The following is a 23018-nucleotide window of genomic DNA, read 5'->3' as shown; positions in this document are numbered from 1 at the left end:
GCTTATAATAATAATGTTTAAAATGAAAAGTGTGCAGCTGTAGAATCAGTTGTAGAGTGATAGCTAATATAATAATTTTATTACCAGATACATTGATGTATTTTGTCTTTGGTGATTGCCTTTTTAATCAGCAGTCATTGGTCTATAGAGGGAGCCACTCTGCAATCTGCTGATCGCTTACTGATCTACGGTGAGAGAAAATCCCGGAGTTCAACCTGCCCGGTACACCGCCCCCAGCATGTCATACTGTACCAACCGCATGTTCATCACAAGCGCAGCTTGCACTCGTACAACCATCTAACATCCACTGCGCCGTTTGCAGGAGAAGTGCCAGTCAGCTTTGCTCACACACTCGGATTGGCAACCAAACACTAAGTGGGGACGTTTTCATCAGCGCACTAGGAGAGTTGGAGATCCGCAGGTAAGTGCAGGTACGTCGTCAAAGCGCCACGGGATGATAAAGCTGCTGCACACGGCGCTGCTGACCATACAATGAAAACAAACACAGAGTTGTGTGGGGAGTGTGGCTGCTGAAACAAGTAGGAATAAATCTGCAGTAGCACTTGTTTCTGATGTAGTTCGCTTGTTTCAGTGAATCGTCCAACAACAAGTGCCAGTATCTTGAAACAATGTTGTGATGAATAAAGTAGAATCGAGAGAAGCTCCTTAGGTTGGACGTGTAAATGCGGAATCAACACGAGCTCTGCACGGCTAATTAACGCGTTAATTTCCCTGACACTTGAGGGCATGTTTACGCATGATTTTCTTTTTTTTTTTCTTTACGCACGTTACGCACTAATCCGTATGGAGAAAAACATCAGAAAAACACTTCACTCAGTTGAAGTCGCAGATTTACCTGGAGCGACGCCAACATAAACATCACGCCAGCCCCGGGAGGTGTTGAGACTCGTTTAGCAATGCCATCAGTGATGTAATAACGGCTTTTATAACTTGTAGTCTTGTCAAGCGAAAATTATCTCGCACGCTCTGTCCATTTGGTTACAGTATTGCTGCGACGTTTGATCAACATGCTGGGGATCTGCGTGTTTCTTTGTGCGGTTTTCACGCACGTCCTCTCTCAGGAGGCTGAGGAGCCCGTCTCCTACACAGTAAGCGAGGAATTTCTACCTATTAGTGTTTGACCTGTGTATGCTTAACATACCCTGTGATTTTTGACAATTGTGCGCACATTATTTTGCTGATGACGATTTCAGGGAAAAAGATTTGTATCGTGTGATGCTTCTGTCTTTCACAGTGTACAGAAGGATACGAGTATGACAGAGTCAGAGAGCAGTGCAGAGGTGAGATTTTATAAATGACCTCAAATGTTAAGAATGGCTTGTTTCAAATTTGTAAAGCATCCAAATAAAATTATTGTCATATCTAATGTATTATATATTTTTTTGTCATTCTCCTTTCCCTGTGTCAGACATCGATGAGTGTACTTTGCTGGATGATGCCTGCAAAGGTGGGATGCAGTGTATCAATCACTTTGGTGGATATCTCTGTCTCCCCAAAAGTGCTGTCATCTATATCAGTAAAGAGGGAGAGCAGGTGGCACAGCCGGACCCTGGCCATGCTCCCCTTCCTGTCCCACCTAGTCAGCCTCAGCTCCCACGGGTGTCTTCAGGGACCCAAAGGGTTCCTCAGCCAGGCCGGACAGTCCGCTGCACCCCTGGATTCACTGCAGATGATCAGAACCTGTGCAGAGGTAAGATCAACTGCCCAGGCAGTGTTAATTTTCAGTATAACATGATATGGTACCATCAAAGCACCTTTGGAGATGGTTCCTCTTATCTCAGCAAGCACTGTTCTGAGAGAAATTGGACTCTGTGAGCAGGAGCAGAGGTGTGATCACAGAATATGCTGTAAGGGATGGCTACCACAATGTCATCCTTAGTGCTTTATAAATCTTTCACAATATTTATGGTTTGATTTTTGGACTTCATGAAATTGATAACATCCTATTTGTGATTGTAAAATTGGAATCCCATTGTACTGCAAAGTTGATATTGAGTTTGTCAAAGATCAACGGCTTTCGGCTTGTCCCTTCACAGGTAACCACAGCGGAACATGTTCTGCACGTTGCTTTAGCATGTGATTTTACCCCGGATGCTTTTCCTGCTGCAACCCCCCCCTCCGCCCAATTTTACAGGGCTTAAGGTGGCCCTTGGTGGCTGGGTGGGGGCCACACGTGGTTTGGTAGGATTTGAACCTGCAGCCTTCTGTATCCCAACCCAATGCTATACCACTGAGCAATGCTATACCCCAGTTACAGTTTGTAATCTCCTATAAATCAGGTTCAGTGCCTTTACTTGGTTAATTAATTAATAATGAAATTAGAGCCTCGTTAAGGTGAGTTATAAAGGTGAACTGTTCATCCATCTATCTGACACCCATTAAAATCTAAACCATCTGCAGCTGCCAGATGTGCTGCATGCTTTGTGTTTTTTCTCACTGTGATGTCATGTTGTCAAAACTCTGTACGGTACTGTACTGTACTGTAGTTCGGAGCATGATGTTCTTGGCTAGAGTTCAGTTTCTCCTTTTGGGTGTTGAGATCCTCTGCTTCAGGGGAAAATCAAGAAGATTTTATAATATTGTGGCAAGACTGATGCTCACAGCCTTTCTTCACAGAAGTGATTCCCTGGGCTGTGACTAGCTTGTAATTTTGGTAGCTGTGCAAGACTGTGTGGGTTTGATCCCGTGTTTGAGCTAGACTCTTTGATCTTCTCAAATGGGGAGTGGTTTAAAGATTCATTCTTTTGTCTTACCAACACCCAGGCGTGCGCACACACACATATTGGTTCCCCTCACAGCTGCTTTGTGCCAGATGTTCATAGCTGTGCTGCACCTGAGAGAGAGAAAGATGATTAGTCGTACCCTCTTGAAGCTTTTAAGTTGTCATCTGTCTTGGTTTGTGAGACAGTAGTGGTTGTTTTTGATTTGTAGTTGTGCAAATATATTTTACGGTATTCATTAGCATACAGTACATATGTGCAGTGGTTAGAAACTCCTCTTCCCAGTAGGCAGAGACATGTGGTGAGTGGTTGTGTGGTGAGGCTTGCGGTCACAGAGCTGCAATGAAAGTAACAAATTTGATTTTACACCCGGGGCAACGATATGTGTGAGGTGCTTTATGTGTTTCTTCGAATTGGAACCCAATTACGTTTTATTAGAGTGTAAAACATGGCAGCATATCAGGTAAAGTAGCCACATAAGTGTCCTGGCATAGGTGTTATACTTATTCATTCACTGGCTAAACAAAGATAGGCTGTTGTTGTCAGTGGTAATGCTAAGAACTGACTGGAGCTTTAACTGGAAGGCGTCTCATGCTGTTATATGGGTGTATATTTCTGCTGGTAGAGTGATATAATCTTTGTTTACATCAGTCTCTGGTTTCTCTGTTATTACCTTTAACTTGCTACAATGAGCCAGTTGTTCTTGGACACAGAATTGTCGTTTTTTTTTTTTTTTTTTTTTTGTTCCACAGTGGCTGTTTTGCGCAGCTACATGTACAGTGTTGCTAGAGAAGGAACTCCCATTAATTTGAATGGGGGAAAACCTCAATGTATCGAATAGCGCTTACATCAGCCTCCTTTCCTGCTAACTCACCACTCTGTGGAGGAAACCTTGAGTGCCCAGTCCGGTAGGGCAAAGGGGAAGATAAAAGGCTGACACTGGCTAAATAACCGCAGAAATGCTGCAGCACTGACTAAGTCAGGTAGTACCAACGCCATGGGCCGTGCTGCTGCTGAGCTGTTTTGGAGATTTACTGCTGAGTGTGTGGCAAATGGCAAAGGCAGCAGGTGAAAGCTCTGCTCAAAATCAAACCACATTTCCAAAACACAAGTTAAGTTACTAAAAAGTGTTTATAAAATTGTTATTATTATTATATCATATACATCACACTGATGTTTCATTTTAAATGTAGCTTTAATATTTGTTGGATGTGGATAATTATTAGAAAATGTGAATAAAGCCCTTTAGCCCTGAGTGTGAACCCAAAGTGTTGTTGTAGTGACACATAGGGGAACTTCGACTTCCTTGTGCCCTATTCAATCCTAGCCACACAGAGAAACTATGAAGCTCTACTGTATGTGTGACAGCTTAATGATGGCTGAAATTTCCATGACTTCCCTAATTTCCCAAACATACACACACATACTGCTGGGAAATGTCTGTAAGCAGCATGTTGTATGTCTTGTCTTTGCACACAAACGTCTATTTTCTTTAGAGTTGAGATCACTTTATCCTATACAAATGGAGGCTGACCACCAAAAGTACTCATGAAAGGTGGAAAATTTTCGATAATTTCCCGTTCAATTGAACTAAAGGGGACATCTTGTTTATGTTTTACACTTTGTAGTTTCCATTATGCTGAGTTTACATACTTCAGCTGCGGCTCATTTATTTTTACCTCTAAATTAGTTACTCATGCTGCAACATGGGGCATGAAAGGACACGCCGCTCCTGTTTACCTGTCTGGTTTTTGAGGTCATATAGGCCACCACATGCCTTTCAACTGCATCTGGACACTCCTCACCTGCAATGGTTTGAAATATTTCCTAAATATGTTCTATTAAGTCTGTTAAGCCGTGTGTGACAAGGCTGAGTGCATGCAATAACATTTTTCCACACAGATGCAATGCACTTGGGAGGAATATCTCTGGAATGTCAGTGTTGGTTGTTTTTTTCCATTTGCTCCCATCTTTTGTGATGGTTGGAATTACTCAGCACCTTGACAGATAAGCATCAGATCAATCTGCGAAAAGCAGGAATGCAGCAAGCAGAACAAGCACAGAGAGAGAGCCAAGTGGCTGCAAAGCACATGATGCCACCAGTGGGCTTCATGATTTGACATTTACAGTTTAAACATGCATCTCCACTTTTTGTCATCTCAACCTGAGGTTGTATTTGAAGAAACTAGCCCAAGCGATCAGTCTTTACCACTTCACAGACAATGAAATGTGCGGATACACCGAGAGCAATAACAGTTTTTCAGGAAATTCCTTCAGATGTTATCGTCGATGATGTTTGTTGCTCTCACACATCCAGCAAATCTTCATCGCTGAAGTGAACTTGATACAGGATATGCAGGATGTTATATTCAAACATTCTGCATTAATTTTATTGCTCAATGGCAGCATGTAAGATCAAATATGGGTGGGTTGGATCATGAAAATGTATTTACTTTGTTTAGGGTAACCAAGAAAAAGACACCAGGTACAGCTTTGTGCCTGTTGAAACCCTCCTATTACAAGCTAAGCTCTTGTCTTCCACCTGTTCTCTGATGATTTGCACTGTCCTGCAACTGTGGGTCTTCACTATGAGACTTTCCCAGTGCCCTGTGATTTGACTGTCCGGCTTATGGCACCTGTTACAGCACAGCTTCCGTTGTAACAACTGCTCTTGCATCTTTGAGCCTTTGAGTTGTACAGGCTTTCCTGGGTTGGCAGTGTTGGGCCTGTTAACGTACCACTTTGGTTCAGATTAAAGTATCTCTGACTTTCCAACAACAATCTTTACTATTCCGCTCAAAATATGTTGTAATAACGTTGGCACTTCTCTAATTAAGCCTTTGTCGCCTTTGTATATACTTCAGAACTATATTAACATTTCCAACAGCTTCAGATATTCTCTGTGTTCAGTGTATATTAACAAATGCTAGTGTTCACATGATGAACGGAGATGGTGAACATGTTAAACACTACCTGCTTTACACCAGCAATGTCATTGTGAGCATGTTACCATGTTGTTAGCATGGCTGTAAATCATGTTATTAAATGCCATATTATTTTGTTATTTTTACATATTTAATACCTTTCTTGGTTCATATTATTACAGAAATGCCAAAAAAGTATTGTCATTACTTACTTTTTCCACCAGAGAGCACTGACAATTGCAATTTCTTAACTGTAAAATAGCCCACCTAGTATCATGGTCAAAATTCTTTAAACTAAATAATAATTGAATTGTTTAATTTACTGATTCAATTATTTAAGCTAATGATTTGAAAATTGAATAATATCGGGCGATATATTATTACCATTACAGGTTTTTAAACTAATTACTAATATAGGAAATCTGCCTCAAATGTCCGGTATTGGTCATGTTATAAAGTCAGTGTTTCAGACATTTGTAGCTTTCAAATATCAATTATCACTTATAAAACAGTGCCAGAAATCTGTTCTTCTGTGCTTTTAATTAGGCTTCTGGATGTAGTGTTGACTTCAAGTGCCTTGAATCTGTTGATCTTTGGAACCAATAAATCAACTACAGTCGAAGTAAATCGCCGTATTACACAACCACTCATAAATATAAATACATTTCAGACAAGGTCTTCCAGCCTTTCTGACTTTTAATAGGCATACTATGGTGAGAGTATTTCATCAGCTCCCTAACGCTGCTAGAGAGTGCTAGAGTGTCTTTCAAAGTCCGTGACAATATCCAACCATGCTGCAGGCAGCCTCTCTTTTTGGGCTGTGCAGTGTTGCTGTTGTTGCTTGTTTGCTGCTGGCTCCTCCCTGCCATCACATCCATGATGGCAAAGAGAAGCAAAGGGGAAGCAGCTTTGCCGTGCCTCCTCAGTGTAAGTGCTTAATGTTGTTGTTATTATTCTCCCTGAGGTCGGTGCCTGTGCAACGGCCAGCTGCTTCCTTCTCTGATGTGCTTACATGTGTTGATCTTTCCGTTTACCTCATGATGGAAAGGGACACAGGGCTGCTATAAATCACCAATGCACTCAGCTGGTTGATACTCACATGCGATTGCATGCGAGTCCTTGTTTCTCACACTGTTTCTCCTTTCCTAGATTCTTTTTATCTCAGTCACATTTTGACCATATTTTCATTGCCTGTGTTTACAGGTTTTATTCCTTCCCGTGCCACAAATTTTCTTTGAAGGCCATAAATGGCCACAGCCTGAATATTGACACATCAGCTGGGCAGATTGATTGATCTTTTCCACATTTAAAAGCTGGAGAGTTGCTCTGCATTTCTTTTTTGTAGACATTTTCAGAGTGACAGGAAGGATCATTATCAGTTGGGAATGTAGCTGACACACTGGATGGATTTTCAAGAACGTCAAGACTCTGCCCGACCTTTAGAGGAGTGTGGAACAAACTCACAAATCAGTTAGTAAGTGTCAGCATGACTAAAACACTTGTTCCTCCTAAACAATGAGAGCGATGAGAGGGGAATCTTGGGAGTGGTATGAATAGCCGGAGCATGGAAATATTTCATGCCCTAATACGGATGGAAACACAGGGACTATAAGGTGCGAGTGTCTTAAATTCTTTAATTTCTTATCTGCTTTGTGTTTGGACTTGCTTTGAAAGGGAATCACTACCACTCCCATTTGTCCCGAGGTTGTGTTTAAGCCAGTGATAGCTGTGTTTCACACTGCAATGCAGAGAGAAATTACACACAAACAACATGCTGTGTAGCGTTTGCCTGGATGGGTGATATTAAGGTGTTTGAGGTTAAGCAAAAGCAAACGCTCGGGGGCTAGTGTACGACATGCTGATAAATTTGACGTTGTGAAATTTTATGGGCCATTAACATTGCACATCTTGCCCCCTGCTTTCCCAAAGATTGAATTATCCAATAATCAGAGGCAAACATTGATGCTGTCCAACAGCAGGATGGCTCCAACTTTTCTTTGGAACAGCTCCTGCTTTCCATTGCGGGGGTTCTGTGAAAACCAGACTAAATGTTCTCAAATGATAATTACAGCAAGCCCTATCATGTCAGTAAAATCTGGAGCAAATAACACATTGTTCTGAATTCAGGCCAAACAATTTTAAGTCCCTATTTTGGACACATATGCTTTTTCTTTCACACATATGCATGTACTAACACATATGGTGAGTGGTCTGTTGGATAGCAGTGTTATTCAAAGTGCTTTACATAGTTACTTAACATTCATACACACCAATGACATTGGGTGCTATATGTACCGGGAGCAACTCAGGGTTCAGTGTGTTGCCCAAGGACACTTTGACATGTGTCCAGGAGGGCCCAGGAAAGGACCCACTGACCCCGTGGTTTGTTGATGACTGCTCTTACCAACTGAGCTATAGCCACATTATTTCTTCATAATGTAAAAAAAAAAGTAAGTTCTGGAATAAAGACTTCTTAATGTTTTGTTTGAACACCTTAAACAGGACCGCTGGTGCACACACACCCCCATTCATCCATACACACACACATAATCACATTCTTTGAGCTCCCGCCATCCCATTACTCCCACAAGTCCCGCAAGGCATTTCATCTCCCTGAAAAGCAAGGAGTTTTTAACTCTGACATCACATACACACACACTACCATAAATCTAACTTCAAATCTTAAAAAGCCCTTTTTTGTTTAAAAGAAAACCTCCACCCTTTCTCCTCATTCTTTCCTTTCACATCTTCCACTCTTCTGCTGGACAGCCGTATCTTTCCTTGTGATGTTACAGCAGGCGCACTCTCAGAGCAAACTTCTAAGCTGTGTCAAATAAATTTTGAAACCTCTGACCTCAGAAAGCAGAGTCACTTATCCCCACACGCAACACATCATCACATCTGATGACTTGTTGCAGTAAAATCTGTTTTCTTGTGTAAACTCTATGCACTGGCATGCATGTGGTAAGCTGTGGAGACATTATGGGACTTAAAAGCCAGCCAGCATGGGATGCCCTCCCATCCCACCCACACACAAACACACCAGCACACACACACACACACACACACACACGCAAACACACACATACTGGCACACATGCACACACTATTTCTGTGGATCTTTGTACTGGCAGATTCTTAAAGGTTTAGTGACAAAGTAGCAGTTACCACAAGATATTCCCGTGAATGAACATTTGGATTACATTCAGCACATATGCTTTTCTTTAAAGCTCTCCAAGCTTTCTTTCAGAGAATGACGATGACTCAGACCTTTCTGCACACACAACTTCTTAAGAGGCATCACTGCATTGTTTACATTTAAACAATTTAGTTTACTTAATGAGCTGTTGCTTCATTCTCTAACAGTTCGTGGTTTATACACCTTATACTGTAAGAAAGTGTTGGAACATGAGTCAGCCACAGTCGGCCCCTTCACCAACAGCACCTTGTTTAATGGTGCACGTACTTTCCCAGGTAGCCAATAGCACTCTGCCCAAAAGTGCTATAAATTTTGCAGAACTCATTCCAGAACTCATGCCAAGCTCATTCCAAGTGCACCTGATTTAATTCTGTTTGGCAACTATGGCACAAATCTAGAGCAAATGCTGCTGTTGGGACCTGATTTGTAGCCTCAATCTTTAAGCCATTTGGCTCAGAATCTGTCCTGAATTCAATCAAATGTGCCAACTGCAGTCAGTCAAACTGCTGCCTATCCAAGGTGGCACTAATCCTGCCCAAGAACATAGCAGGTTATACTAATTAAACGTCCATTTCGATGTTCTTTGTTGATCCCCAGATTTCTTTTCACAAGGAATTTGTTGTATCATCAAATACCTGCAAAAACAATGACTTCCCTGATGATAAACTAGTGATTGGGGCAAATTAGTAACCATTGGTACCAGTGCACTTAAACATGTTGTGTGTATCAATTTGTCACTTTTAACATTTAAGAATTACAAATAGGTTTCTTACCAGGTAGATTTTCACATGCATTTATGTTGGTGAGCTGGTGCAAAAGGGAGTTATACAAAGAGAAACATGGGCCTTGCTGAGGAGGAAGATGTTGTTTTGGCATGAGGTTTTGGTCCTGATGGATTTTTTTCTTTGGGTGGGAGGGGTCAACCATAATCACATGTCAGTCTCCTCAGGTCCTGAAGGTCCTGGAGTGATGGCAGGTTGTGGCTAATCACCCTCTTAGTAGAGGTAATAAAATAGTGCAGTCTGCTCTTATCCTTAGCAGTAGAGGCAGCGTACCAAACGGTGATGGAGCAGGTCAGGATCCTGGACTCTGCAATGCCAGTGCAGAAGCGGACAATTATTGACTTTGGCAGGTTGAAGTTCTTCGGTTGCCCCAGGAAGGATGACCTCTAATTCTGTTATTAGCTGACAACTCTTGATGGTTTATCAGATTGGAGTTGTTTAAACTCTCAGACTGCCATGCTATGCCTGTATGTCAGTCAGTTAAGCTTACTTGAGCTAAGCTTTGAGCCAGGTTTTGTTATAGTTGTTGCTCTGGTTAGTGTTGGAATACAGTTGGAATATTCAAATAAGCAGGTCATAGTGACCCAGTGTGCCATTGGGGGAAAGTATGATGTACATTGCTGGCTGTAGTGCAGCCGTGGTCTAACTGTCTCGCTGCTGAACTTTTTATAAAAATCTATTTAAAAAAAGCTATATTCAGCTATGACAACACATTTATAGATTGGTCTGCTCCCCACTCTGTGGTCACCAGATTTGTGCTACTTGAACGTTGCCCGTGGTGGAATGTAAACACTGACCAGAATAAGGGATGCAAACTCATAGGTTAAACGTAAATGTTCAAGATGAGTGCAGTTCATGAACAAAGATTCCAGATCAGCTTGCCAACATGAACATTTAGCTGTACAGTAGTACAGTCTCATGTTGTACACGCTTGGTTCTTGTTGTGCAGTGACATATCTGAGGAACTTGCATTGTTGCCAAATTAAACCATAATATTTCACTGGAACCTTAATTTGTTGTTTGCTTTGTGGCATTATGACAGTATATAATATTTCTACTGCCAGGAGGCAGGTTACTTCCAGTCTGAATGAATCACCAAATACCTCCAGTAAGTATGGTTTTGATTTACAGGGACTTTATCCCAGCTTCTGGCTGTTCCTGTCACACCATTCATTGACAACATTTGTTGGTACATGATTTTTACATCCAGTTTTCTCTGACAAGCACACTTCATGTTGTTGAGCTAATGACTTTCCTTGTTACGGCTAGACAGTAGTATAGCACTGTTTTTATGCCATGAGTGCAACTTTTGACTTTGTTCAGACTACTGTGAAACAGATGTTATTTTTGTAAACTTAAGTATAGAAATGTCATTACCCTGAATATACTGGTGGGTGTTACCTGACACATCTTCTAAAATCTCTGCAAGTAATGCAAAAATAAACAGTGTGGATGCAATTCAGTATATCTGTGCCCAGGAAAATATATCGACTAGAGGCGTTAATCTGGAGCTTGCAGGTCTACTCTCAACAGTGGCACAGATCCTCTAATGTACCAGGGCTTTTCAAACAGCATTGTGATGAAGCCTTTAGGCTGGCGCACACGGGTTAGTATCGTATCAAGTGATACTGCAGGAATCCAGGCATTTGGTTTCTCACTGACTCGTGGTTCTGGTTAAGGATGCCCTTTCCCAGATGCCTTTCAAGCCACTTCAGAGTGTAGATTTTCAAGACTGCTTTTATCTTTGTCTTTTATAAAGCGGGTCAGTGAGCAACAAGCATTGCCTGTGCATTCCTCCCATTATGCAGTTGGCACCTGTTGTCTCTTAGGTGCACTTTGGATAACCCCAGTTTGGTCTCTAATGTACTGAGTTCATCTTATCACTGTGCCCCCAAAGAGTTGAGCCCATTGTAACCCTCTCCCATTTCGTTTCTTTAAGGAGTAAAGACAACTTAGCTTCTGTTTGCTTTTTTGTTTCATGGGCTCTTCTGCAGAAAATCAAGCCAATTTCTCACCAGCACCAGTCCCACTGGATGGTGGAGGCTCTTTAAGACACTCATGAAAGGACACGGTCCTTTCCAGCTTAGGCACGCCAAGTTTTATCCACTCATTTAAGGGGTGTGATCTATCAGTTTTACATGCTTCATCTTAGTGTGAACTAAGTAGTAGCTCCATATGTATGAAATGTTTGTCTCTGGTGCATGTTTAATCAAATCTGTGAAGGTAACACAGTCAGCAAAGAAGGGCAGAGTGCGACCTTTTGGCTTTTCAGTCACCATCCCGTCTGGATGTTCTCACTGTTGGTAGGCTGCTCATGTGTCAAATCTGCTTCCCTCTGTGTGTGTGTGTGTGTGTGTGTGTGTGTGTGTGGTATTGAGGATAACTGTCTGTCATGCTTTCAAACTGATGCCCACTGGCTGTCTGTGTTCAGTTTGATGAGTTGTATCAGACCACCCAGGAGTACTGCTGGTGGACCCCTAGGGATAAGCGTACACTGTACGGGCGTGTTTGTAGAAGTGAGAGATAAAGATAGACATCTGGAAAAAAGAGGGTGAGGAGGTTATAGTGAGAGAAGCCTTTTTAAGACAGTCCAAATAAACCAAAATTAAGAACTTTTTTGTAGGCTCAACATAATAAGAGAGTCTTTCCACTGCTGTTCTTAGCTAGAAAACTTGAATTACTGCTTAATTCTTACTGTAACTAATATCTTAAGAAAAACTACTTCATACAGGTTTAATCCATAAGTAAAACATTTAAGACTGCTTATACAGTGTTCAGTGTTTGCAGTATTATTGGTTTGAGATATTTTGGTCATAACTTTAAAATCCGTAAATCAATGATAAATTAGCAGATTTGTTGACAGTATAGAAGTGGACTACAAATTATTTATAATTATTTTGGAAGGACTTGGCAAAGATTTTCAACAAGCTGCTGCTTCTCATATTATATACTATACAATAAATGATGGGACACCGGCACACACACAAACTTCACCCTTTAAAAAGCTGGCCTGTTAATAAAAGATATGATCTGTGTTTTCCCCCCTTCACAAGGATCTGCTGAATAAGAGCCCTCTTAATTTAATGCTGTGTGAACGTGTGTGTTTATGTACGCGTCTGTGATGTGATGCATCAGCGATCACAGATTTTACTGTCATATAGATCACAGATCAGAGACTACATTGAATCCAGACACGTTGCTTTGCTTTGTCTGTTGTATAGTCCATAGACAGTTTGCATGAACATTGTGCAGCTTTCCTTTCAGTGACTGTTTCTTTGTGTTTCTTGCAGACATAGATGAATGTGCAACAGGTAGACACACATGTGGCCCTGAACAGATGTGCTATAACACCAGAGGCTCTTACACCTGCCAGTGTCCTCCAGGCTACCAGAAGAATGGAGAGCACTGTGTGGGTCAGTCATTGCCATTTACTGATGCAAAACATACTCTCAGTTTTTCATCTGATTAAAACTGTCTTTTATCAATTAATGCAAAGAAGTGCCCACATCTTCATGCTTGCTCTGTATGTGTGTATGTGTGTGTGTTCCTGCAGACAGGGACGAATGTGTCCCGACGCACTACTGCACGCAGAGATGTGTGAATACCCAGGGCTCGTACTACTGTGAATGCAATGCAGGTCACAAACTAGCCAGTAACAACCACAGTTGTGTTGGTAGGTCATTCAGAAGTCATGTGTGAGTGTGTGATTGTGTGCACATTTTGACAACTTTTGTAACTGGCATACTCAATGCAAATAACAAGAGTTCGGAATGATAATAATATTTATTTAGATTTATATTTAGCCCCACTTATGCACTAGGGGCAACCCTGGTGCCGGCCCTGAGCCCGGATTAAATGGGAGGGTTGGGGAATACATTCTGCTGTGGCGACCAATGTAGGCTAAAGCCGTTGATCTATTTCACCTCCCCCCACCTGGTAGGGTGGGATTTGAAACCACGGCCTTCTGCATGCCAACCCATTGCTCTACCACTGAGACAGCAAGTGAAATTAATAAAAACCCATTAAAAAAGTTTCTTATCAAAGAAGATACAAAAGGGACTGTTGAAATACACAACAGAGGATTTGCTTTTAACTTACCAGTCTAGTCTTAACATTGCCTGTGCTTCTTTCATCCCACTGTTTTCAGGGAACAGATATCTTAAGGTTTAACCAGTAGAAATGTTGCACATGCTGTTGCTTTAACTGCCTGGAGGATCAGATCCATTATGGGATTGGCCATGTAAACTTGAACCCACACAGAAAAGTCGAAAGAAAGTTATCGAAAATGTTGTGCTGTGACAGATGTTTATTTTTTAAAACATCTAGAAAGGAGCTATGCTGTGAACGCATGTGTGTGCGTGTGTGTGTTTCTGACTCCTTTTGAGTTTTGAGAAGCCAAAGTCCATTGCTCTATGGGAAACACATAAAACAATTGCATAGTGTTTATAGTTAATATTTTTCTTCCATCTATTATCTGTAACCACTTATCCTGTTCAGGGACACTGACACACTTGAGCCTATCCCAGCTGTCATCGGGTACACCCTGGACAGATCACCAGTCTATCTCAGGGCCAAAACAGAGACAACTATTTACAGTCACACCTACAGTACAGGGAATTTACTGTACCTAAAATGCATATCTTGGGACTGTGGGAGGAAACCCATGTAAACTCCACACAGAAAAGCCACAGCTTGCAGGTGGATTTATGTACATAGGTAACAAAATGTTGGGGACCTTCTTGCTGTGAAGTAGCACCAATGTGCTGCCATTATTATTTTTCAAAGGATATGTTAGTTTTTTAATTTTTCTTTGAAACTATGAAAAAAAAAACTGTTAAGCACATAATTACTACTAAATATGATTTGTCTGACAAGTATTCACAAGTAAATCTATGTATATCAAATAAAATTTATTAAAAATGTAAAAACAATTTAACAAGAAAGTTTTAAAAGTTTAACATGGCTTCATGGGAGAGAATGAGAACACGTTGCTCTTGCCCAAAATGGGTTCAACAGGGATCAATCCTCATAGCATCACAAAAGGATAAGTTAATCAATTCAAAGGACAGAACGACAAGATTTGAAACGGAAATGTCACATTTGCCGACCAGGACAGACGTCAAAAAATATATTACGATTCCTCCAATAACCGGTGTCAAATATGATGGTTATTTACAATAGATCATGGATTCAAATGTTCTCCTTTGGTTTCTCTCCCAAACACTGTGAAGAAGTAGGAGATTGGTGTTTTTTTTTTAAACTTGCACAATCATCTCACAACGTGTGATTTTGATCACTTGTTTTTTTGTCTCAAAATTCCCAGGTCTTTGCTGTTGATGTGACGATAGCAGTGTCACTGTAACAGACTGACTGTCACAACAGACGTGTTTCATAGGCCAGAATTATTTTTCTTATTATATCACCTGCTTTTGTTCCAGATGTAAATGAATGTGAGGGGCAGAGTCCTTGTCAACACCACTGCTATAACCTGATTGGCTCCTTCCTCTGCCAGTGTGACCAGGGCTACGAGCTGGCACAGGACATGGTCTCCTGCCAAGGTGAACGCTGATGCCCACACACAAACACACACACACACACACACACACACACACACACACACACACACACACACACACACACACACACAAAGAACAGTAGCAGACAAATCAAAGATCTGCCTCCCCCCCTAGTTACCTGTATGTTTGTATTTTGTGTACAGATATTGATGAATGCAGCTTTTCCAACTACATGTGTCAGTATCAGTGTATTAACAGCCCAGGAAGCTACTCCTGTGAGTGTCCAGAAGGATATCAGCTCCAGGGAAACAGGTTGTGTCAAGGTACAAAAGCTCTACTTTTTACTCTCCTTTTAACTCTGCTTTTCATCAGTCTATTTTTATCCCTTCTTAGTTCATTTTTTTCATCTATCTACCCCCAAGGCCTGAACTAATAGAAATGTCTGCCATCATGTACCGTGTGCTCCCAAGCTGGAATGAAAGCTAATCTCAAACATTCCTGTCATGGAAAGAAATAAAGAGGGCAGGGAACCCATACACAGCAACCTTGTGCTGCCCTGCTGAGCCACCTCTGTGAATTTATATGCATGATGTTGGTTTCTTGAAGTGGATTTATTTGAAGCTTTAGCACGCTTTCAAGAGGTTAGCTGTTATTTTTTCCTCTCCCGCTCAGTCAGGTGCAGGGTTTATAGGGGGAGCATTGAATTCAGCCTGTTGTGTCAGAGGGTGATGAATGCAGGTTGCTGTGCCAGAAATGGCCTTGTGGTTTGGGGTGCATTTGATTGAGCTATTTTCATGGAGGGAAAGAGCTGCAGCTAGGCCTGTGTGAGGTTGCATCTGGGGGCTTCCCTCTTGTGATTCCTTGTATCTCCACAGCTGCTTGAAACACAGCTACAACCCTAAAACATCATTCCCAAATTGTACATGTGCTGAACTTTGACTGTGCTTTCACAGTTCAGTTTCATGAAGCGTGTAGAGTTTGTGTGTATGTTGGAAAGGGGGAATAGTTCTGTCATCCAGCTATTTTTGACTATTCAATATTTTTTTCCTCTCTCTCTCTGTTTGTCACTCTGCCAATCACCAGACATAAATGAGTGTGAGACCGGGACCCATACTTGCAGAGATGATGAAATGTGTTGGAACTATTATGGAGGCTTCCGCTGCTATCCCAGAGACCCCTGCGAGGCGCCATACACCAAAACCTCGGAAAAGTAAGTAAACATCTTGTAGTCCTTTTGTTTCCCTATCATGAGTGCAGCCAGTTTCACAGAGATTGTCATAATTGCTTGTTTGCAGTCGCTGTATTTGCCGATCTCAGGCTGAGTGCCAGGGTCTCCCATCATCGATTGTCTACAAATACATGAGCATTCAGTCAGACCGGACTGTGCCTGCAGACATCTTCCAGATTCAGGCCACTAACATCTATGCCAACACACACAACACCTTCAGGATCAAAGCTGGGAATGAGGCGGGAGAATTTTTCCTGCGGGTAAGACTCAATGGCAAAAATTTCTTTGGCGCGTATGAAAAGCTAGGGGAGGTGATAATGGACCAAGATTACCACGAAGCTCTCATAATCTGCAGTTTCAAGTTAAATGCATATAGTTAACAAGATATGTGACATTTATACAATTAAACTGTGTCCCTTCATTTTTCCAAATATTATATGGGGCTCTGCTGGTGGCATACAGGTAGTGATCAAAATGAGAATACTGTCATGCAGATGTTAAGCAGCTATAATGTTTACCGTGTTCACAGTCTTAGTGGACAAATTATTATTTTGACCCAATGATGGTGCTAGTTGAGATTATGTGAAAACCCACATTAATGGCAATCAAACTAATAGTTGTTCAGACACTATACTAAAAGCCAAAATAAAGTCAATCTGCACATGGCACTAGATGCAAAGTAAAAGGGTGGCCAAAGTCAGTAGGCTTCTTCCTCTGGGCACCATAAATGTCTACAGAACTTGTGGTAATCCATGTCATAGTTAAAGAGGTGTTGTAGTTTGGACAAAAGGAATGGACTGCAGCAGAATAGCATTGCCATCCATAGAGTATCGCTGCACATATGGACACAAACAACAAAAACAATAAATTCCAGTGTACTATATCCTGCCAATGTTGAACAATGGCATGCTTACATAAGGACTTATCATGTCTCTGCAGCGTTTCAGCAATGTGAGTGCCATGCTGGTGCTGACCAAACCTCTGTCCGGCCCCAGGGAGCATGTTGTGGACCTGGAGATGATCACTCACCATCTGACCATGAACTACCGCTCCAGCTCACTGCTGCGGCTCACAATCATAGCTGGGCCCTATGCTTTCTGAGCACCGGAGTTCACATCAGCTCACATTTGGTTCAGCAGTGTAGCATAGCAGATGCCTGTATCAGCATGACATACTGTACACTTTCATACAATACATGAATATGACATATAACTCAATGTACGCTGTCCCAGACTCAAACAGCAGCACTTTCAATAAACCTGCTCAAGATAGACCAGCCCATGCTGTACTGTGACCACTGGGCATCTTTTTCTATCAAGGTGCTGTTAAGCATAGTGATGTGCTGTTAAAATGAAACTTTACAGCTTTAACATTCACATTAAGTACCAGTAAAAAAGTGCTTACCTAGGTTAAAAAGCTGCTGAATGCAGTTTGCCACTTCCAAACTAAAAACAACTGACAACAGAGCAGTGGCACTCAGGAAAAGAGGCCTAGTGGACACACACACATTGCAATTGTGATGATTTTATGATGCAGCTAAATCTACATTTATGACATTATTTAGACCAGAACCAATTACTATGTACGTGCATCGGTGACGCACTGTAGTATGAAAGTGAGAAAAAAATCTTCTTCTTTTTATAAATATACATGACAGATAAAAAATCATTTGCAGATGTTGTAAATTGCAGCTTTTAGTTGTTAAGTGTTGTGGATGTTACTGTAATATTGCTGCACCATGCCATCCCTGCAAGTTTCTCTAGTTAGTTTTACTCATGAGCAATAATTTCCAGTCCAGATTAGTTCAGAAGTGTAAAGGGAGGGAGTTTGCCTGTGAGTTGAGCGAGTACTAAACTTAGTATGACAGCAGCCTTCATACAGTAGTTGGAGACTTTGCTCACAGGAGTTAGGTCATGTACATAGGTAACAAATCTGTGTGTATATGTATTTTTGTGTGTGAGACAGAGAGAGAGAGAGAGAGAGAGAGTGCCAGGCTTTGTGCATGCAAGCTAGTAAACGTGTGAAACACAGAGGGAGAGGTAGGAAAAGAGGGAGAAAGATCTTGTTCTCTACTCCCCGTTCAGTGGATGTTGTTGAGCTGTTTATGTTTCTGTGATGCGATCCTAACAGCCCTCGATCACAGAGGCAGTAACAGAGACGTTTGAACTCGAGTTGCGCACGGGAAAAGGCGGCTTTCATAACACACCTTGGCCAAGTGACCACTCACTGGTGCCACGGTGATTCTCCAGGGGAACAGCTGGGTTTTCTAATGTCGGTCCCAGTCAAGAAGTCACAATGGCACCAATCTGGCTTGCGTGATAAAGATAATTACAGTGCTTTGCCCTGTAGCTGGTTCATGTGTGACACAGGGGATTATTAAAGTGTTAATACAATGCCACCACACTTTTGGCTGAATAAGAAATGTTTCACTACCTGCTTTGCCTTTATGACTCTGCGTGTCTGCTCTGGCTTATTGCTGAAACACTTTACACACACTGTGCAGAAAACCACATTAAAAAGCAACTTGTAACTGTAGAAAGTAATCCATCTTTGCTTTAAAGTGTTTAATGTGGTTGCAGCACTGATCATGTATAGTGCCTTACAGTTATAAACACAAAACGTATAACACCAATCATACATGCTGTCAAAGACTGTTAACTTTCTTCATTGAAATGCCTTAAAGTTTTGTCTCTTCTATTTAAAATATATTTTGTCATATGTATCTTGATTGTATTCCCAAGAGCAAAAGTTATATTGTTGAATAATAAATGATGGATAATTAAAGTGTGTGAAAATTGATCATAAGAAATGCACTGTGCTTGTCTCAGAATTAACAAGATCTGCCTTCACAGCACAATGGAAAGTACAGCAGTTCTGCGAAATGCTCCACTGCTCTTCCAATGCTGTTGGGAAAACGTGAGGATGATTTCATCTGAATGTAACAGTGAACATAATGCCCTTGCCATTATATCTATCTCATTTAAAGGGATCCAGAGGGGATACAGTTGTGTAGTATGTTGTGTCAATGTGCACTGAGGGACAAATGTGACGCCTGCATACACACACAGACACACTCACACAAAACATGTTTATAAATTGGTTGGGAGTGGTTTTATGGTAAGTTGTTACTCAATCATTCTGCTTTAGTCAGAGCAGCACTGGGACATGTAACATGATACATGATGTGTCATTGTTCCCCTAACCCCATCTTCAGCTCACTGCTCACTGGAACGGTGCTTTTGCTGTCAATGCGTGATTCAACCCCCAGGAGAAAACATTGCTCACCCATTTTTTCTGTGACTCACCCATGCTACAAACATATTAAGAAGACCAATGTTTTCAGGTTCTCATTCTTGATTAATATTCCACTCAGGGTAACGGTGAACATAATTAACTTAATCTCTCTGCAAATAGCTGGACATTTCATTAATCACAGTAAGATTTATTGGGTAGATCAAAGCCCAAGTCATTGGCTGAAGATCAGAGCAAAGAAATATGGTCATGAAAGTTCAAAATGTTGGATAGTGTGTTACCCTCTGTCATCTCCTTACTACAATATACCAGTGATGCAATAACGTTCTTACTGTTTTTATACTCTGAACTCATCTGGGGTCATGTTTTCAAGTACTAGTTCCTTAAACACTCTGACTGTCATATATTCCTAAAAGTGGATGTATCGTTACCAAGGGATGTATTGCTACATCATCAGTCAGTGGAAATTAAAGTCTGGTGAAGATAAGCCGATCTTGAAATGCCATTCATCCTCACAGGACATGTACAGTTTTTTACAAAACAAAACTTGGAAGGCATGTAGTGATCAATGTGCAGAAACGTAAACAGAATTGTAATTACTAAAATGCACACTATGTTTATAAAGGTGGAGCTTCCTTGTAAAGAACATTTGTTGTTGATCATCAGAAAAACTTGAGACTGGGAGTAGGAATGTGTAAAACATCACACACATCTTACACATGAATGCGTGTCAATGATGCAAACAAAACTGGGTCCCACTAGTGAAAACATTGCTCCACAGCACCGTCAGCAGTGAAATTCCTGGGAGAAGCATTAATAGTGTACTAAAAGTAAAGCTGGGAGATTTAAAAGTGACTGAAGAGAATGACCAAAAACCAAAGCAACAGAGGCTGAGACAAACTCAGTTTACTATCTAATGCCTGACATAATGAGGGTAAATTAATCCTTCAAACAACAAACAGTAAATAATGGTTTGTTAATTAATTTTAATATCACTAACCACTGTAAGTTCCATACAGGGAACCTGAAATCCTGTTGGACTCTGAGGGCTTTATCCAGCTACCCATTTATCCTGATAGGTATTTCGGTGCTTATCCCAAGAAAAGTTTTGCCGTATTTGGGAGGCTTATCATTTGTTTCAAACAGAAACAAACTCACAAAAAAATGTTGAAACTCCAATGAGTAACTACTTGTCAATGATAAATAACTTGCAACCATTACACTTATTTTATGTTCTCCCTTGGCTTTTTGAGGTCTGTAGAGTGGCCATGAGGTACTGTAATAGGTGTTTTAATGGTGAGAGAGAGTGCACAAAGAGGTGAGAAATGAGTACTTTATTGGATGGCATTTGAGATCTGAATGAGCTCACTTATTAGCTCTGGCAAAAAGGGACACCTTAGGGTGGCGAAATCACACAGGGACATTCACAGGGAGACTCAAACATGCATGCCATTCAAGAAATAACTAAGCTAACAAGAACATACATACATCAAACAAATTAGATGAACCACCCATCCATGTGTGTGTGTTTGTGTATGTAAATTGTGAACTCTGCTGGTATGGTATGCTGTCTGCTGCCAGTGCATGTGGCTGCTGAACATGTGCCAGGTCGTAAACACTCCCTGCCTGGTGCTCAACCACAGATGTCGTTTCAGTCAGCTTTCTGTCAGGCTGAAAAATAAATCCTGGAGGTCCATACCTGTGCGATTACCTTCTCTAATTATAGTTTGGTGCAGTAAGTCTAACGAGACAGGCCCTCAGGGTGTTGTGAATGTAATTATATCCTAACAATTAATAGGCCCATACCTCAGAGAAGAGTTTGTTGTATGATGATGTACCTGACCATTTTTAGCTCGCTGGGGAAGCCTTTGAATTATGAGATAATTACAAGGGAACACATGATATACAAGGATGATAATTATCCCCAAGTACACCAACAGTAAAAGGCATTGCCTTTTATGATATCTGGGAAAAAGTTTACATTTCTACTCAGCGGGTCACCTACACAGCGTGGTGTTTATCTGTAGCTGCTAGGTCCAAAGAGGAAACATCTTGGACATGGAGTGTATACCATTGAGTATGCACACTTGCAAATGTACACAAAACAATCGTGTGTCTAGGCCCTTTCTTTTTGTAGCTCTCTCACGGTTACGGTTAACTTGCAGTTTTTGGTGGGTTCCAGTTTGGTAACTGGTTTCCGTTAGACGTAAAAGTGAGTGTGAATAGTTGTCTGTTTCTATGTTTGAACCTGTGGTAGATTGGTGAACTGTATAGTGTGTACTCTGCAGTGACAGCTGGGACCCTGTACTGGATAACCAATAAAGATAATGGATGGATGGAAACCTCAGCAACATGGAATAAATGAGTCATATTTCTGTGACATTATGACTATATCCAATTTAGACAATACAGTCAAAATTTGAAATCTGCTGATTTACAGCTGCCCCAGCATATGTTGTCATCATTTTCAGGTAAAAGCAAAGCAGACATTCCTGCTTCAGAACCCTGTTAACTCCACACTTTAAAAGGCAGAGCATCAGTGTCAGAAAACAATCCAAAACAAATTTGCAGTTAAATCTTGTGATTCTCACACACACACCAACGCTCGCAGTCCACTTTCATCTCTCCCACCCTGTCAACTCACATCTGCCCTGCATTTTCAAGCCTTTTCATATTTTCCATTTCCCTGCCATCCCTCCCAATGCAACATGGGGGAAATCAGGACAGAATGAGTACATGATGTGTGTGTGTGTGTGTGTGCTGTATGTAGAGTGTGTTTGGGTGTGAAGGCATGCATGTGGGACAGCAAAAAAGACGAGCAGGTGAGCAGAGGCCAGTGTGGACGCAGGCTCTTGACATGCCAGTCAGTAATAGTTTTCCTCAGGTTGAGGTGTGCTCACCAAGAAGGTGTGTTGTTGCTGGAAAGCTCTGTAATGAACAGGAGGCTGGCTCTCTGCCTGATCAAATTCCAGCGCAGCCTCATATCTATCTTGCCTTCCAAAAATGTTCAGCATACCAGTGGGTTTTATTGACTTGTCAGAGCAGACAGCAGAGTGCAAGCTCTACCTTGTAAGGTGTGTAGTTAACAGGTTCCTGAAGCAGGAATGTCTACTTTGTGTTTTTACCTGAAATTGATGACAACATAAGCTGGGGCAGTGGTAATTCAGCAGACCCCAGATTTTAACTGTATTATGTTCTTTCAAAGTCAATTTGACCCAATCACTGTTCACTTGATTCACACAGCTATGCACCTGCTTCTCTCAAAAATATATAGCCAACAACATTTAAACTTCCAAAATTTAAAGTTCCAGAAGGTCATATTTAAAAGTACTTTCTGCAGTCCTAAAGGTATTTCCAGAATCCACAGACTTCAGAC

General features: G+C 41.3%; 1 protein-coding gene across 4 annotated transcripts; it reads left to right on the top strand.

Moving 5' to 3' along the window:
• The first annotated feature begins 244 nt into the window (after positions 1-244).
• efemp1 (EGF containing fibulin extracellular matrix protein 1) lies at positions 245-19189 on the top strand. Of its 4 annotated transcripts, none has more exons than XM_067519676.1 (11): positions 245-421; positions 1006-1109; positions 1256-1301; positions 1430-1711; positions 12937-13059; positions 13200-13319; positions 15085-15204; positions 15366-15485; positions 16246-16372; positions 16458-16650; positions 17330-19189. In XM_067519676.1, exons 2-11 carry the CDS (start codon positions 1029-1031, stop codon positions 17489-17491), a joined length of 1374 nt encoding a protein of 457 aa, XP_067375777.1. In that variant the 5' UTR covers positions 245-421; positions 1006-1028; the 3' UTR covers positions 17492-19189. The 4 variants fall into 4 exon arrangements, with proteins under 4 accessions (XP_067375777.1, XP_067375778.1, XP_067375779.1 ...); XM_067519677.1 differs by having other exon boundaries at positions 245-431; XM_067519678.1 differs by lacking the exon at positions 13200-13319.
• The last annotated feature ends 3829 nt before the right edge of the window (positions 19190-23018 follow it).

The sequence above is a fragment of the Channa argus genome, chromosome 1 (assembly GCF_033026475.1).
Source record: "Channa argus isolate prfri chromosome 1, Channa argus male v1.0, whole genome shotgun sequence".
In the NCBI taxonomy this organism is placed as follows: Eukaryota; Metazoa; Chordata; class Actinopteri; order Anabantiformes; family Channidae; genus Channa; species Channa argus.
Note: the sequence above shows the minus strand (reverse complement) of the source record. Positions and strands in the feature narration are given on the sequence as shown.

Coding starts and splice junctions, on each gene's coding strand:
- efemp1 (XM_067519676.1), top strand. CDS start 1,029: ATGCTGGGGATCTGCGTGTTTCTTTGTGCGGTTTTCACGCACGTCCTC. Junction 1,110..1,255: donor AGGAGCCCGTCTCCTACACA/GTAAGCGAGGAA, acceptor TGTCTTTCACAG/TGTACAGAAGGATACGAGTA. Junction 16,651..17,329: donor CGGGAGAATTTTTCCTGCGG/GTAAGACTCAAT, acceptor ATGTCTCTGCAG/CGTTTCAGCAATGTGAGTGC.